The sequence below is a fragment of the Chrysochloris asiatica genome, unplaced genomic scaffold (assembly GCF_000296735.1).
Source record: "Chrysochloris asiatica unplaced genomic scaffold, ChrAsi1.0 scaffold00394, whole genome shotgun sequence".
NCBI classification, from domain to species: domain Eukaryota; kingdom Metazoa; phylum Chordata; class Mammalia; order Afrosoricida; family Chrysochloridae; genus Chrysochloris; species Chrysochloris asiatica.
Window position 1 is genome coordinate 307,732 of NW_006408912.1, and position 17,473 is coordinate 325,204.

Sequence of the window (17,473 nt, forward strand, 5' to 3'; positions counted from 1 at the left end):
AACCTTTGCATTCCAATTGCCAGTAATTATCAATACATCTTGATTGCATCAATTTCATACTAAAGAAGTTGGTAGAATTCTTCAATTTCATCACAACTGGCTTTAGTGGTTCGAGTGTAAATTTGAATAATAGTGGTGGTGATTGTTCTCCTTTGTATGCATATGGACATTATCCTATCACAGACAGGGTTGTATTTCAAGACACATCGTTATATGCTCTTTTTGATGATGAATACAATGCCATTCCTCTTCAATTCGTCATTCCCAGCAAAGTAATCCATGTGATTGTCAAATTCAAAATGGCCAATACCAGTCCACTTCAGCTCACTAATGCATAGGATAGCTCTATGTTTATGTGTTCCATTTCATTTTGTACAATTTCCTACTTTCATAGATTCATACTTTGTACCTTTCATGTTCTAATTATTGGTGGATGTTTACATCAGTAAATGAAGGTCCTGAAGACTTTACTTCATTCGCATCATAATGGTCAACTCTACTTTGAGAAGGCAGCTTTTTCCCAGTCACATTTTGTGTGCCTTTCAGCCTGAGGGGCTCATCTTCCGGCACTCTGTACAAATATTCAGTATTCTGGTGCTGACAGTGTTCCACTGCTATTCATAAAGTTTTCATTGACTAAATATTTAGAAGTAGTCCGTCTCTCCTTCCTAATCCATCTTTGTCCCAAATATCAGCTGAAACTTGTGCACTGTAGGTGACCCTGCTGGTATTTTAAATACCTGTGGCACAGCTTCCAGAATCACAGCAACACACAAGCCACCAAAACTGACAGACCTAAGTGCCCATCAAAAAATCAAAGGAACATCAAAATGCATTATCTGCATACAATGGAGTATTATTCAGCCATAGAGAGAAATGGCATTCTCATACATACTCTGACCTGGATGAATCCTGAAGCTGTTAAGTGAAATAAGTCAGAGACAAGAAGGCAAAAATTGTATGATTACACTTATCTGAAATACGTAGAATAGGCAAATTGATAGAGACAAAGTACATCAGTGATCATTAGAGACTGGGGAAGGAGGAAATGGGGTGTTATTATTTAAAGGGTACAGAGTTTACGTTTTGAGAGGTGACAAAAATTTTTAAATAAATAGTGTAATGATAGCTTCACAGTTTTTTGTGACTATAATTAATATCACCGAATATACACTTAAAAGGAGTCCTGGTGTGGCACTGTGGTCTAATGCATCAGACTGCAAAGTCATTTGAACTGCAAGGTTGGTGGTTCAAGCTCACTGGTTGCTCCTTAGAAACCCTATACAGGGTCACTTTGGGTCAGAATCGACTCAACAGCATGTAACAACAAACAACAAGACACTTAAAAATGGTCAATTAGCAAAATTATTGCTACATATTCTATGTAAGATATGTGACATAAAATTTGCCAAATTAACTATTTTTAAGTGTATAGTTCAGTAACATTAATTATATACTCTTGTATTTTACTATGGAGTCCTGGTGTGGCACTGTGGGCTAATGCATCAGACTGCAAAGTCAGTTTGAAGTGCAAAGTCGGTGGTTCAAGCTCACCAGCTTATCCTTGGAAACCCTATATAGGGTCACTATGGGTTGGAACCGACTTGACGGCACTTAACAACAACAACAACATATTTTATTACCAAAAAAAAGTTTATTAGTGTGATAAAGGCACGAAGTGACTGGCTTACAAGGTTTCAAGGGGGCGTTTAGTTTAATAGTGTGTGGGAAAGAAAAGTCCCCACTGAATAATTTTCATCGTGTCTAAATGGGTCTGGTTAAAAGAGATGGGGAAAGAGATTAAAAAAAAAAAAGTAACCTGCTACAATTTGAACTTTACAGCGAGGATCATTCCCACTCCCTTGGTACACAGGGTTGACAGAGATGGGCAACTTAGACATTGGCTACCCAAACTGGGGGAGCTACAAAGGCAAGAAGTGACTGGTTTACAAAGATTCAAGAGGGAGCCTAGTTCCAGATGGGGCTGGGGAAGGTAGAATCCCCCACTGAATGGTTTCCAATCTGTTTGGACGTGGCTAATGAAAGGAGATGGGGATAAGACTCTTGTGGTACAATAGTGAATAATTACTATCAGGACTGACTGTGAGGGTCGGAAATGTAAAGGTAGATGCTTTGTAACAAAAGGAGGGGAATGATTGATTTTGCAGTCCAGGTGCGGAGGTCCCTGGGACCATCATGTGGTGTACAGAACCCTACCCAGAGAAGCAGTGACACCAGAAATGGAGGCAAAGATGATGACATGGAGAGATGGAGTGACTGGCGACACTGGGCTCAGGAAGGGAGAGGGATTGTGTGCTGACAGCCTGGGGGCAGGCCTGTGAGGTGTACCCTTTGGTTGTTTGATGATGCATGGAGGGGATTGTAATCATTGCAATGAAATGAAATACGATAGGATGAATGTAAAACTGATGATAGCCCGTGTAAACCCACATAATTCACAATAAAAACTTAAAAGAGAGATAGCAATAAGATTCTTATGATTCAATAGTGAGTAATTATTATCATGACTAATCATGACTGTCACAATTACAAAGGTAGAAGTTTTGTAACAAAAATAGGGGAGTAGTTAATCTTACAGTCCATAAACAGACGACCCTAGGACCATAAAGGGAGAAGAGCACAAGGGAATGTGAGTCCCTATCCAGACAAGTAGCGACATCAGAGATGGAGCAGAGATGAGGACTCTAGAGTCACGGAAAGAGAAAGACTGAGTGCTGGCGGCCAGGAGGCAGGCTTGCAGAATGTGCCCTTTGGTTGTTTAACTTATTATATATTCCTGAGTGTTTTTGTGTACATTTCCCCCCACCACAACCCTCCAAAAAAAGAAACAGAGGGAATAGGAAAAAAAGAAGCTTAATTTAACACATAATAGCGACATCTGAATTCCACCAAATCAATTAAACTTCTTGAGAGGAGCAAGAATAAAACACTAAGAATAAGAACTATGTGTCCACAAATATTCATATTGGAGTCGTCTAAATTACATAGAAGCCCTGCATATTGAAGAATTTAGGGATGAATTTGTCATTTAAAATGTATACTATATGATTGATTAAATACTAGTGAAACATGTATTTTCAGTACTTTAATTTTATATCACATTGTTAGGTATTATTGCTAAAACCAGAGACCTGGTGAGGTGATGTAGGATAAGCACTGGACTGCTAACCACAAGATTGGTGGTTCAGATCCACCAGCTACTCCTTGGAAGCAATTTACAGGGTTTTTGTGAGTGGGAACACACTCAACAGCACTTAACAACAACAACAACAGTGCTACAAATTAAGTCAAAGAGGACAAGTCTTCTCTTTTCTGTGGACTGTTTGTGATCATTATTGTTGACCCAAATTCATCTTAGAGTAATTTTTACTTGAAAATTCTCAGTGAATTGTGCTGAGCCTATGAGAAACCTAAAAATTCTCCCTAAACTATAGCATCTGCTGGATTTACAAACAGAAATAACTACGGATGTTAAATGAAAGAAGACTCTACTTCCTTTTAGAAAATGTCTTTTTTTTTAAGATGTTGATGTGAAAAATCTTTTTAGACCTTACTTATCGTGTTTGATATTTATGTTCTGAGAAAGCTAATAATTGCCATTTATTCCACTTAGTACCCTGCCAGACTGTTTTAGATTACTTGAAGACAGTACTGCAGCACCACAATCAACTCATGATACCACAGTCAGCTGACCAACCGACCGAGGTGAGTCACTCATAAAAACCTAAATGTTGCTCCACTTGGATTTCATGATGACTTACCAACAAATACCAGAATCGATTGACTAGCAAAATGTATTTTTGGCTGTCAAAGGTTTATCAACCCATTACCTCTGAACACATATTTAGAGAAAGATTGTTCATGTACTTATCTAACTCATGAAGATTCAACTCTCCAATCTAGGAGAAAGAAGAAGAAAGAGCAATTTAAGTAGTGTGAACACCTGTTCCACCATCTTTTTCGGTAGAGTTGTTGATGTTCTTGTTAGGTGCCGTCCAGTCGGTTCTAACTATGCATAATAGAACGGAACCAACTTTACAATAGCTTACTTGAGCCCATTGCTGCTGCCAATGTGCCAATCCATCTCCTTGGGGGTCCTCCTCTTTTTTGCTGACCCTCTACTTTACCAAGCATGATGTGCTTCTCCAGGGATTGGACCCTCCTGATATGTCTGAAGTATGAGAGACAGTGTCTCACCATCCTGGCTTCTAAGGAACATTCTGATTATACTTCTTCCAACACAGATTTGTTTGCTCTTCTAGCAGTACATGCTACTTTTAATATTCTTCTCCAAAACTATAACAGAAATGCATCAATTCTTCTACAGTCTTCCTTATTTATTGTCCAACTTTCACTTATGTATGCGTCAAGAGCAAAGATGGCAGGTTCGCCTTAGTCCTCATCCTGATTTCTTTGCTCTTGAATGCTTTGAAAAGGTCTTTTGTAGCAGATTTGCCTAATACAATACATCCTTTGATTTCTTGACTGCTGCTACCATGAGTGTTGATAATGGGCAATGAAGTCTTTGACAACTTCAATCTTTTCTCCGTTTATCATGATGTTTATTTGTCCAATGGTAATGATTTTTGTTTTCTTTACATTAAGGTACAAACCATTCTGAAGGTTGTGATCATAGATTTTCATCAGTAATTATTTTAAGTCTTCTTGTTTTCAGTCAACAAGATTTTGTCACCTGCATATCATATTTGTTAATAAGTCTTCCTCCAATCCTGATGCCATGTTCTTCTTCATATAATCCAGTTTGTTGGATTGTTTGTTCCGCATACACATGGAATGTGTATGTTCCGCATACACTGTGATGCACACCTTTCCTGATTTTACACCATTCAGGTCCCATTATTCTGTTCCAACAGCTGCCTCTTGGTCTGTGTACAGGTTCCTCAGGAGCACAATTAAGTGTTCCGGAATACCCATTCTCTGAAATGTTCTCCATAACGTCTCATAATCCACACAGTTGTAAACCTTTACGTAGTCAATAAAGCGCAGGTAAACATCTTTCCGATATTCTCTGTTTTCAGCCACGATCCATCTGACATCAGTAAATGATAGCTCTCATTCAACAGCCTTGTCTAAAACTGCTTGAACCTCTCTCATTGCCTGTCAATATACTGTTGCAGTAGTTTTAAAATTATCTTTAGCTCAATTTTACTTGCATGTGATATGAATTCAATCTGTGATATTAATGATATTATCTGATGATTTCTGCTTTCCATTGAGTCACCCCTCTTTGCAATAGGGACAAATATGGATCTCTTCCAAATAGTTGGCCAGATATCTGTCTTCCAAATTTCTTGACGTAAATGAGTGAGTGACTCCAGTGCTGCTTCAGTTTGTTGAAAGAATTCAATCTGTATTCCATCAGTTCCTGGAGCCTTGTTGTTTTGCTAATGCCTTCAATGCGCCTTGGACTCACTGCGTCATTAACATTGGATCTTGATCATACGTGAACTCTTGAAATGGTTGAACATGGACCATTGTTTTTTGGTACAGTGACTCTTCTTTTGTTGCTTCCTGCATCATTCAGTATTTTGCCCATGTTGGTGGTGGTTATGTGCTGTGGAGTTGATTCTGATTCATAGCGACCCTGTATAGGGTTTCTGAAGCTATAAATCTGTATGGGAGCAGAAAGCCTCATCTTTCTCCTCGGAACAGCTGGTAGTTTCAACTTGTTGGCTGTATGATTAGCAGCCTGACTTGTAACCACCATGCTCCCAAAGCCCATTTGTTGTTATTGTGAAGTGCTGTCAAGTCGATTCCGACCCATAGTGGCCCTGTATAGGATTTCCAAGGAGCAGCTGATGAGCTTGAACCACCAACCCTGCAGTTCAAATGACTTTGCAGTCTGACACATTAGCCCACAGCACCACACCAGGACTCCATTAGAACCCTTCAATATTGCAAGTCAGAGTTTGAATTGTTTCTTCAGTTCTTTCAGCTTAATAAATGCTGAGCATGTTCTTCCCTTTTGGTTTTCTAATTTTCTAATTCCAGGTCTTTGAACATTTAATTATAATACTTGGCTTTGTTTTCTCAAGCTGCCCTTTGAAATTTTATATTCAGTTCTTTTACCTTATTTCCTCCTTTTGCTTTGGCATCTCTACACTGGAGAGCAAGTTTCAGAGGCTCTTCTGACATCCATTTTGATCTTTTCCTTGTTTCTTGTCTTCTTAATGACCTTTTGCTTTCTTCCTGTATGATGTTCATGATGTTTTTGATGTTATCTCACAACTCTTCTGGTCTTCGGTCATTATTGTCTAATGCATCAAAACTGCTCATGAGGTTATCTCTAAATTCAGGTGGCATGTGTTCAAGGTCATATTTTGGCTCTCATTGTTGTTGTGAGTCAGTTCTGACCCATAACGACCCTGTATAGGGTTTCCGAGGAGCAGCTGGTAAGCTTGAACCACCAACATTGCAGTTCAAACGGCTTTGCAGTCTGGCACATTAATCCACAGTGCCACACCAGGACTCCCTCTCATGGATGTATTTTTATTTTATTCAACTTCAACCTGAACTTGTATATGAGCAGTTCATCGTCTGCTCCACAACCTGCCTCTGGCTTTATTTTGGCTGATGATATCGAGCTTTTCCACTGTCTCTTCCAACAGATATAGTCCATTTGAATTCTGTGTATTCCCATCTGGTGCTGTCCATGTGTATAGTCATCTTTTATGTTGTCTAAAAACAGTACTTACTGGTGTTTAGCGTGCAAAGGTTGGAAACAAAAAGGAAGAATCAATAGCTGGAAAATATAGCCTTGGTGATAGAAAGGATGCTACAGATCACGATAGAATTTTGCAAGACCAATGACTTCTTCATGGCAAATGCCTTTTTGGTAGAGAGGGACGCTGAAATGCACGCACTGATACATCAATGTTCCAGAATTCTCCTTGTTGTGGTTTATCTCCCATGTTGAGTGAGATTCTCACATGTTTAGATACATATTTTCCAGACTCTAGGGACACTGAACACAAACCATTTTCTTTCTCTGCTTCTTACTGGAAGAAATCGTAGTCTTTTACAATGTGTAGAGAAAAATAGTCTGTTTGGGTTGTAATGGCATGTCATTTTAAATATGGTACCCTTTTTTTTTTTTAAGGTTTTTATTTTGAATTAAGTGAAAGCATACAGGGCAGATTATCAGTTTTACATTCAACAAATCATACACCTTGTTTCATTACAATGATTGTAATCTCTTCCATGTACCATCAGTTAACAGTGTTTCTCTCTATTCACATTAGCGCTTTTTTTTTTTTTTTTAACACTCAGGCATATATAATAATTTAAACAACCAAAGGGCACATTCTGCAAGTCTGCGTCATGGCCACCAGCTCTTAGTCCGTCTCTTCCCATGAATCTAGAGTCCTCAGCTGCTCCCTCTCTCCATGTCCCCATCTCTGCCTCCATCTCTGGTATCGCTGCTTCTCTGGATAAGGTCCCACATTCCACTTGTGCTCTTCTCCCTTGATGGTAGGTCCTAGGGTTCTTTGTTTCTGGACCATAAGATTAACTACTCCCCTGTTTTGTTTTGTTTTTTACAACACTTCTACCTTTACAATTGTGACAGTCACTGTTAGTCATGATAACAATACTTGCTGTTGAATCATGAGACTCTTATCCCCATTTCTTTTAACCAGACCTATCTAGACAAGATGAAAACTATATAGTGGGGACTTTTTATTTTTTCCCCACACACTATTAAACTAAACTCCCCCTTGAAACCTTGTAAGCCAGTCACTTCGTACCTTTATCGCCCCTTCATTTTAGGTAGCCAGTGTCTAAGTTGCCCGTCCCTATCTACCCTGTGTACAGAGGGGATAGCATTGATACTTAACAAAAATGGTATCTTTTAACAAGGTTTTTCAAGGCTCAGTTTTTAATACATCCTATTTTCATCTTACTGACTTTAGAACCTAAATCCAACAGAAGAAGCAACTCCACTGTATCTCACTGGGATTGATAACAATCTTGGATTGGTAATGATTGATAATATTTTATTTAATAAATGATCCTCATTGGCAAGGTAAGTTGTTCATGCTGATAATGGTAGGAGGTTGGCCCTCGCTTTCATCATGAGATCCCTGTATGTAGTTTATAATCACCTTAACGTTTTATCTACTGTTCACTGTTTTGCTAGATCTGTGCACTTGTGTTTCCCATTCTGTCCCAATGTCACTCTGCCAAAGAAATATATGAATACACCACTTTCCAGTCTTCTGCTCCTAAGAGACCAGAGGATGAAAAATGTGGAGTCAGTCTGGTGTGGTTTGAAACTCTGTCCCATTCAGGTGTGGCCAGAGATTAGATTCTGTAGCTTCCTTTTCTATAACCTAGAAGAACTATTTCAGAAGTCTGGTCCATGTCTCCAACCCCCAGCCCATTCCTAGCCCCACCACTTCCTTCTCCTGAACTTAGCTCAGAAGAAATGTCATGTTGAATCCCCCCTCCCCACCCACCTCTATATTTATTTTTATCTTCATGCTTTTCCCCTCTAAGAATTGGTGTCTCTCCTGCCAGCGCAGAATGCCTTTCCTCTCTAGGACTTAGTACCATCAATTATTCCTTGCTTCTTGAAGATTTCTGCCCTCCAACTCATAGCAAAAGGAGCTCTGGTAGCATAGTGGTTACAAGTCAGACTACTAACCTCAAGATCGGCAGTTTGAAACTGCCAGTCATTCCATGGGAGAAAGTTGAGGCTTTCTGTTCCTGTAAATATTTACAGCCTCAGAAACCCTTTGCAGGGTTTCTGTGAGTCAGAACCAACTCCATGGCACACTACCACCACCACCACCACCACCACCAATAGCAAACATGTTCCAGTATCCTCATCGTAAAAACAGGGCTTCCTTTGCTTCTGTCCCTTCCCTCCAAATACTGTACTTCTTTTTTCCTTCTACCACAAAGTACTCCCGTAGGTAGCATCCTCTGCCAGGGAACTTCCCAGTGTGCCCTGTGACGTGTCTTGGTCTTTGAGGCTGAAACCAGGGCTCATCCCATGTAGCAGCAACCCAGTGCCAGTTCCACAGAAGGCACTCAGGACATGCTTGCTGAATGTGTTCATGGTTACCTCATCTTTAAACATTCTCACAGTTGCTCTATATCAATTATCTTCTTTCCTTTAGTTTCCCTTTGCTCTTCCATGCCCAGTAATCTGGCTTCATCTCCAGTACTTACCAGAATGCTCTGTCAGAGGTCACTGGTAGCTTTTCTACTGTCCTAGTCCAGTCCAGAGTCCCCTTTTCTATCCCTCAATATCCTCAGGCTCTCGCCTCTCCTCCTCCAGATTCCCATTTCCACTGACCTGAGTGTCAGTCCGCTCTCCTGAGCAGTTCCCCATTATTTTCTTGTTATGCTTTCATGAGGTTCCTAGCCACTGTTGTCTAGCATTTAATCTTTCGTCTTCTCTTGCTGTCTGCTCTCTGTCTCTGCACAATTATGTTCCCTCACATAACATCAATTCTACGTCTAGATGAACACATCCTAAATATGTTTCTAAAGTTCTCAGTCTGCTGTATTGTGTTGGCCTACACATTGCTGTGCTGCTGGAAGCCGTGCCATCTGTACTTCAAATACCAGTCAGATCATTCGTGGTGGACAAGTTTCACCAGATAATCGAGATTAAGATAGACTGCAAAGAAAGGCCTGATGGTCTGCTGCCAAAAATCAGCCAATGAAAACTCTATGAAACAAAAATGAATATTGTCTGGTATAGTGCTAGAAGACACTCAAAATACACAGGAACCATAATGATCAAAGACCACAGCCTTTGGTATGGGTTGCACCTCAGTGTAAAGAAAACAAAAACCCTCACCACTGGATCTATAAACAATATCAATATAAATGGAGAAAAGATTGAAGTTGTCAAAGATTTCATTTTGCTTGGATCCATCATTAACACTCATGAAAGCAGCAGTCAAGCAATCAAATGATGTATTGCATAGGGAAATCTGCTGCACAAGACCTCTTTAAAGTGTCCAAGTTTGAGAACTGAGGTACACCTCACCCAAGCCGTGGTGTTTTCAATATGCATGTAAAAGTTGGCTAGCGAATAAGGATGACCATAGAAGAATTGATGCATTGGAGTTATGGTGTTGGAGGAGAATATTAAAGTACCATAGACTGCCAAAAGACCAAACCGATGTGTTTTTTGGAAGAAGTGCAGCCATAATACTCCTTGGAAGCCAGCATGGCCAGACTTTGTCTCTCATACTTAAGACATATTATCAGGAGGGACCAGTCCCTGAAGAAAGACATCATGCTTGGCAAAGTGGAGGGTCAGCAAAAAAAGAATAAGGTCCCCAACCTGATGGATTGGCACAGTGGCAGCAGCAATTGGCTCAGGCATAACAACGATGGGTATAGGACCAGGCAGTGTTTCATTCTGTTGCAAATGAGTCAGAACCAACTGAACGGCAACTAACAACACCAACAGTAACAACAGTCATGTAGCTACAATACCAGCCCCCATGGCTCAGTTGCAGACCTGTTTGTCCAGCTGCCTCTCCAAGAGTAGAATGCCACACACCTCTCAGACCCACCGCCGCTACTCTGAATACCCACCCTTACTCTTTCTGTTTTCTCTTTGATAAAGGTGGCATCAGCGCCCACTCCATTCAGGGGAAACCTTCTGAGGTTCACTGACTCTTTCCTCTTCTTCATCGCCAACATCCAACCATTCTGCAACCTTGTTGAATTGTTTCGAGTTCACACCCATCCTTTTGCCTCTGAACTGTTGAAGTAGATTCTTTTCCATCTTCCACTCTGGAAAGCTACTTATTTAAAGTACAGGTCAAAACTAAATGTCACATGTTTGAAATTCATCTATTTGCTCTCTTGAAGAAAGCCTACATTTCTTAGCTTGATGTTTTCATCATACAAAAAACACAAAGCAAAAACCCTCTTCCTCCAAGAAGCTATCCCTGACTGCTATACCCTTGTTTTGTGCTCATGTAGCACATTACTCACAAGTCTAATTCAAAACTACGTGGGTTATTTTATAGTTGATGCACACCTGTCTTTTCCATTTTCTTAAGAGTCCAAAGACATTTAATTGAGAGTTGTTCATCTTGATTTTTTTTTTTTTAATTTTTAATCTTTTAAAAAAATTTTTAAATCTCACCAGTAGGTCAGAGTTTAATGAGTCTGAATTTTACAAATCAGAATTCTATAAAAACCAAGGGAAAGTCTACATTTCTACTGTGGGTAGCACTTTTATTAATAACTATCACTATCATTGCGAGCATGTTTGATACAGTAAGTACTGACTGGTCTGTGAGCCACAAGGTCTGCGGTTCAAGCCTGCCAGCTCCTCCTTTCACAGAAGGTGAAATATAAGACTCTCTGCTTCTGTGAAGATTTAAAGCCTCAGAAACCCTACACAAGGTCGCTATGAGTCAGAATCGACTCAACGACACTTAACAACAACAGCAACATCATTATTACTACATTACTCTTATTGGCACATTTTGTAGTCTTGGCGTGGCCCTGTGGGTTAATGCACTGCACTGCAAGGTCATTTGAATTGCAAGGTTGGCAGTTCACTTTCACCAGCTGCTCCTCAGAAGTCCGATACAGGGTCGCTATGGATCAGAACTGACTCTACGGCACTTAACGACAACATTCTTACTGTCATTTCAGGAATGTCCTCATTTTCGTTACTGATCACATTTTATTTCTGTTAATTTTATCTGAAAAGGATTACAAATCTCATCCATAATATATAGAACATTCTGAATTGCATTTTGAACTATAAATTGCTTTTTCTCTTTGCGTTCCTTTTTACTGGAGAAAATGAACTCTAAATAGTATATCCACATTTTATGTTGCGCTCTTCCATGTGTGAGTGGATCTTCTGGGATTAACATTTTTATTGGGAATTGAATGAAGGTTTACAGAAAAGATCATCAGTTTTACATTCAACAAAGCATGTCCTCCTGCATTTCATCTCAATTGTAATCCCCTCAGTATAACCTCACGTATCCCACGTTCTCCCTGTGTTTCTTGCTTCCATTCTTCTTTCTTTCCTCATCCTTCTGAATTTTGTCCTTCGGTAAATGTTGCCCTTTTGACCCAGATTGTTTGACTATTCTCCCTAGTGTTATTGACCACCTTCCTGGTGTGGCACTGTAGGATCAGCACTGGACTGCAAGCCACAAGGTCAGCAGTTCAAACCCACCAGCTGCTCCTCAGAAACCCTGTACAGGGTCGCTACGAGTCAGAACGGACTCAGTCACACTTAGCAATGACAACATAAACCTATGTATTACTTGACTGAAAACTGCACTATGGAGGTGAGTTCCGTTTCAAACTTGAAGAGTGACCAAGGGCCATCGTCCCAGGATTTCACCAGTCTATCTGACCAGTAAGTCTGGTCTTTTTTACATTTCTCAGTTTCATTCCACATTTTCTCCCACTCAGTCTAGGACTTCGTAATGTGTTCCCTATTGAGCAGTTGGGAGTGGTAGCCATGCATCATCTAGATCTTCTGGGCTCAGAAGCCTGTGTTATTCATGTGGCCCATTACTCCATTGAACTACTTGTTTCCAAGTGTCTTGTCTCTGGATGGGGAAAGACCAATAGGTGTACCTTCTAAGGTAGCTCATGAGCTTTTAAGATCCCAGTCACTAGCAAGTATCTGATCTTTTTAAAGGTTAAAGAAATCATTTACCTTGAATTGTCAGCTCCCTAATCATAATGCCTCCTATCTTGAAATAGACCCAACTCTGATTTTAGAGACAGTGTCACAGGTTGAACCCTGAACCTGGGGACAGGTTTCCTCAGCTCTGATCCTTTTGAGCTGTGAGACCTTAGGAAAGAATTTCACTTCTTTGGCAAAACAGATATGGTAATTCTCGCTTTCCTGGTAAGCTTACAAGCCTGAAGGAAAGCAAATTTTAAAACCATTCAACATCAAATAAATAAATGCTTTTTAAATACCTCCATTGTCTTCTTTTCTAAGTATGCCTGGATATGTATTTGGTGGTGTTGCTAGTTGCCATCAAGTCTATTCTGACCTCATATGTGCAGAGTAGAACCTCTCCACGTGTACTTATAGTGACCAAAACTAAGATGTTTTTAAATTAAGGATGGTGGAAGTCCTCTGACCCCACATGCCCCTGTTAAAAACATATATAGTGGGAAAATATATAAAAGATAAAATTCGTCATTTTAACCATATGTAAGTAAAGTCGGTTTGAACCACAGGGTCGGTGGTTCAAACTGACCAGCCGCTCCTCGGAAACTCTACAGGGTCACAATGAGTCGGAGCCGACTCAGTGGCACTTAACCACAGCAACAAAGTGGCATTCAGTGGCACTAATGATATTCACAATCTTGTGCAATCTTCACCACTATTTCCAAAACCTTTTTCATCATTCCAAGCAGAAACTCTGTACTCATTAAGCAATAATTCTTCATTCCCCCTCCTCCAATCTTGACAGAAACCCCCATTTTATGGCCACTTGTCTACGTTGCTCTTGTTAAAGTTCTTGAATGTAAGGAAGTTTTGATTGTGACCTTTAACGTCACCAATTAATGTTATCAGAAGTTTGTCAAATGTTCCAGTGCCACAGTATTTTAAAAAACCAAAAAAGAACTCTGAATTACAGCCACCTTTATTGAATGTCTGCATGGTGTCAGCTATTGTGGTAAGCACTGTACTGTATGAGTCATTCAGCAGATGTTTATTGCACGTGCTCTGTGTGTCAGTTGAGGAGGCATTGGTGGCTGAGATGGTAAAATGCTCGCCCTCCATGCACCTCAATTCATACAATGCAAACCCTGTAGATCATAGTGGTCCAGTCCACTGCAGGGAGAGCCTGAAGTGGTTTCTTTCTATTTGTGTCAGGCATGTGCTTGGGCTAGGGGATATGGCCTGGAAAAAAAGCTGGCAAAAAAACCAGCCTTCGAGGGCCTATCTTGTTAAAGGGAGACTGTGGGCCCCTCAACCCCAAACCTACAAACTGGAATAATTATCCCTGTTTTCACAGAAAAAAGCTGAAGTTTAAAGAAGTTAAGTCACCTGCCCAAGCCCTGTCCCAGAGCCCAGCTCTGTAATTACTTGGTTATGACTGTGAGGAGAAATGAAGCCAAGGTTGCATGGGGCTGGCATCAGGCTGGTAATAATCGATCAGTAAATAACATTTGTCATTATGGCTCTTGTACAAAAATCTACTTTTGGTGCAGTTAGTTGTTTTAAAGGTAATGTCACTTCTCTATTCACTTTTTGGACTTGGCTTCTTAAAAACAGAAACTGCTTTCATCTAACCAACAGCTTCCCAGACACTTTTCTTGTCCTGACACACATAGAAATAGACATGACAGCTAAAACAACATGCCTGGGGATTCCACCTGCCAGAGGCCCGACCTGGTTGTGCTGAGGGTTGAGGAGCCAACCAATCAGAACCCTGGGAACCCAGCTGTGCTTGGGATGTAATGGGATGTAATCTTCTCTGCTGCCTATCTTCTCCTCCCAGCCTAACCCTATACATATTTCTTACATTGACATCTCCCAGACCTTTGCTCATTGAAAAGATTGTCAATCTCTTTGGATTCTCTACCTTTCATCCCTGCCTCTCTGTCTGCACACCCACAAACTCAATTCATGGCCTCATGATCTCTCTTCTCCTACCCTAACTTCTGGCCCAAAGGAACCTTTGGAACTTCTGGTTTCCTTTTTATTTTTTTAATAGCTTGTAGCATGTGCTAGGCACTGTTCTCAGCTCAGAGAATACAGCAGTGAATGCTGTTGATGTTGTTAGTATTCATTGAGTTCATTTTGACTCATAATGATCCCAGTGTGTGCAGAGTAGAACTGAGCTATATAAGGTTTTCAAGCCTTCTTTTGGGAACAAATCACCAGACCTGTCTTCTAAGATTTAAACTGCCTACTTCTTGACTAGTAGTCAAGCGCTTAACCTTTTGCACCATTCGGGGACTTGTACTTGGTCATCTATTGATCATCGCTTGTACACAAGGTCATCCATTGTTCACAAAGCCAAGAGTTGGTTTATGCTTCCAAATATTCACATCTTCAACTCATGATAACTTGGTTCTTCCCATTTTACTTACATGTGATGAGACTTCCATCTAATAAGGTAGAGTGATTTGCTCAAGAAACACATCTTAATCACAGAACCAAGATTCTATTCAAACCCAGGCAAGCTCTAAATTCATCTCACAAACCACTCACCTTGACTGCTTCCCTTAGAGAGGAAACTAAGTCCCACCCTTGCTAGTGCATGAAGGGATAGCAACTGTAGTGGATTTCCATGTGTATGGTGATGGACTCCTGGTGTGGTGCTATGGAATAATGCACCAGACTGCTGCAAGATCAGTTAGAACCACAAGATGGTGGTTCAAATTCACCAGTGGCTCCTCAGAAATCCTACGTTGTTGTTGTTGTTAAGTGCCGTCCAGTCGATTCCGACCCATATTGACCCTGTACAGGGTTTCTGAGGCTGTAAATCTTTACGGGAGCAGAACGCCTCATCTTTCTCCCGCGGAACAGCTGGTAGTTTCAAACTGCTGACCTTGCGGTTCGCAGCCCGATTCGTAACCACTACGCTACCAGAGAAATCCTATACAGGGTCACTATTGAGTCGGAACCGACTTGACAACACTTAACAACATCAGTGTAGTGATAACTTCATGGCCAGATCTGACTGCTGCTTTTCCTGTTGGCTGTTTACCCATCAGTGCTTAACTTATCAGAGCATTTTTTGAAAATATAAATCCCTATCACACTCAAACAGTGCCAAATTTACAACCTCTAGTAAATTTGCAGAGTTGTAAAACTGAATGAGTTTTCTCTTCTTTATTTTGTACACTTTAATTACTAGGGAAGAAGTACATTAAAACTGAGATCATGGGTTAATTCATTTGTCCTGGACTGTAGAAATTTATGGACAACCAGAACTAACCTAATGGTTGTGTAGGTGCAATTGACTAAACACGGCTTATAAATGTTACAGAAACTCCCATAATTAGTCCCACTGCAGCTATTTAGCCTGGGAATTTTATAGCAGACATAAATTATGAAGGTGAAAAGTAAGAAAAAATTTGAATTGACATAGTGGCATTTTGGCATTTGCAGAAGCTATCATTTGAGGAAACATGTTTTGCTTTTTTTTCCCTCCCCCCTTTTAGTTCCCACAATTCCCCCTTATTAAAATCTTTATGGGTTTTTTTTACTGTAACACAATGGTTATTAAGGGTTAAGGCAGTTCAACCCAAGTATGAAAATAGACCACCAGCATCTTTTCTCAGAGGTTGAAGAGACCTGTTTGATCACACTCTTCAAAGTCATTTTTGCATATTTTAATAGATTGCATAGGAAAGTTACAGGTTATATTTAAATAGTGTTCACTGTCATTGGATCTTGACACATTTTAACCTACCTGTTAAAATGCAAGTTATAAATAGCTCCTCTTTCAAAGGTGTTCATTATACCTCATTGGCTCTTGTTACAGAAAATGCCAATGTAATTTGAAAAGCGTCCATTCGGAGTGTGAGCAATTACTTGTGCTCTTCCATACCTGGTTCATTGTCAGCTTCAACACTTGGTTAAAAAGCATGCTTGCCTTTGAAATGGAGATCGCCTTGGCTTCTAGCTGGCTGATTGGCTGGCTAAGTAGGTAATGAGAAAACCTTTCGCTTTTTCTAGGGAAGCAAACAGCTGTTGAACAACTATCCTGTCTACATAACGAGCAAACAGTGGGACGAAGCTGTAAACTCTTCAAAGAAAGATGGGAGACGGCTCCTTCGATACCTCATCAGATTTGTTTTCACAACCGATGAGCTTAAGTACTCATGCGGCCTTGGGAAAAGGAAAAGGTCAGTGCAGTCAGGAGAGACAGGTCCTGAAAGACGCCCTCTGGATCCAGTTAAAGTAACATGCCTTCGAGGTACTGCATCCTTCCACTCAGTGTCCGCCATCTGTGATCTCATTTCACCGCATGGGCTGTGGCTCCCTTTACGAGTGTTCAGCCGTACTGTATTTGGGTTTCTTTCCGCTGCAACCTTATAGGCTTCATGTGATCCATCTACTGGCTATGGAGAAGCTCTTTAAAAAAATTCTCCGTTTGCTTGAGCTTTGGTGTTCTCACTTAATGGTACATAAACTTTGCATAGCACCTCATGTTTCACACTTTAAATTCAGATTTTAGTTGCTACCAGAGAAGGCCGCCTCCAGCAAAAGTCGAATTTTGGGGACTGCACAGAGCAAAGGTAGAAGGTAGACATGGAATGTAAATATACACGTGTGTATATATTGAGTCCATGTGGTGCTTTGGGATAAAGCACTGGATCACAAGGTCAGTGGTTCAAACTCATTAGCTGCTCCTCAGAAACTCCATACAGGGTCACTATAAGTCAGAACTGACTCTGGCACTTAAAAACAACAATATATATATGTATGTGTGTGTGTGTGTGT

The 17,473-nt window shown here is 40.4% G+C and overlaps 1 protein-coding gene across 1 annotated transcript in view; it reads left to right on the top strand.

Annotated features, from left to right (window-relative positions):
- The window catches only part of BEND4 (BEN domain containing 4), a 55,113-nt gene that overhangs the window by 31,243 nt on the left and 6,397 nt on the right, over positions 1-17,473 (top strand). The window contains exons 3-4 of the mRNA XM_006876598.1: positions 3,635-3,726; positions 16,706-16,946. Coding sequence (XP_006876660.1) covers positions 3,635-3,726; positions 16,706-16,946 — 333 coding nt within the window. The remainder of the gene's footprint in view (positions 1-3,634; positions 3,727-16,705; positions 16,947-17,473) is intronic.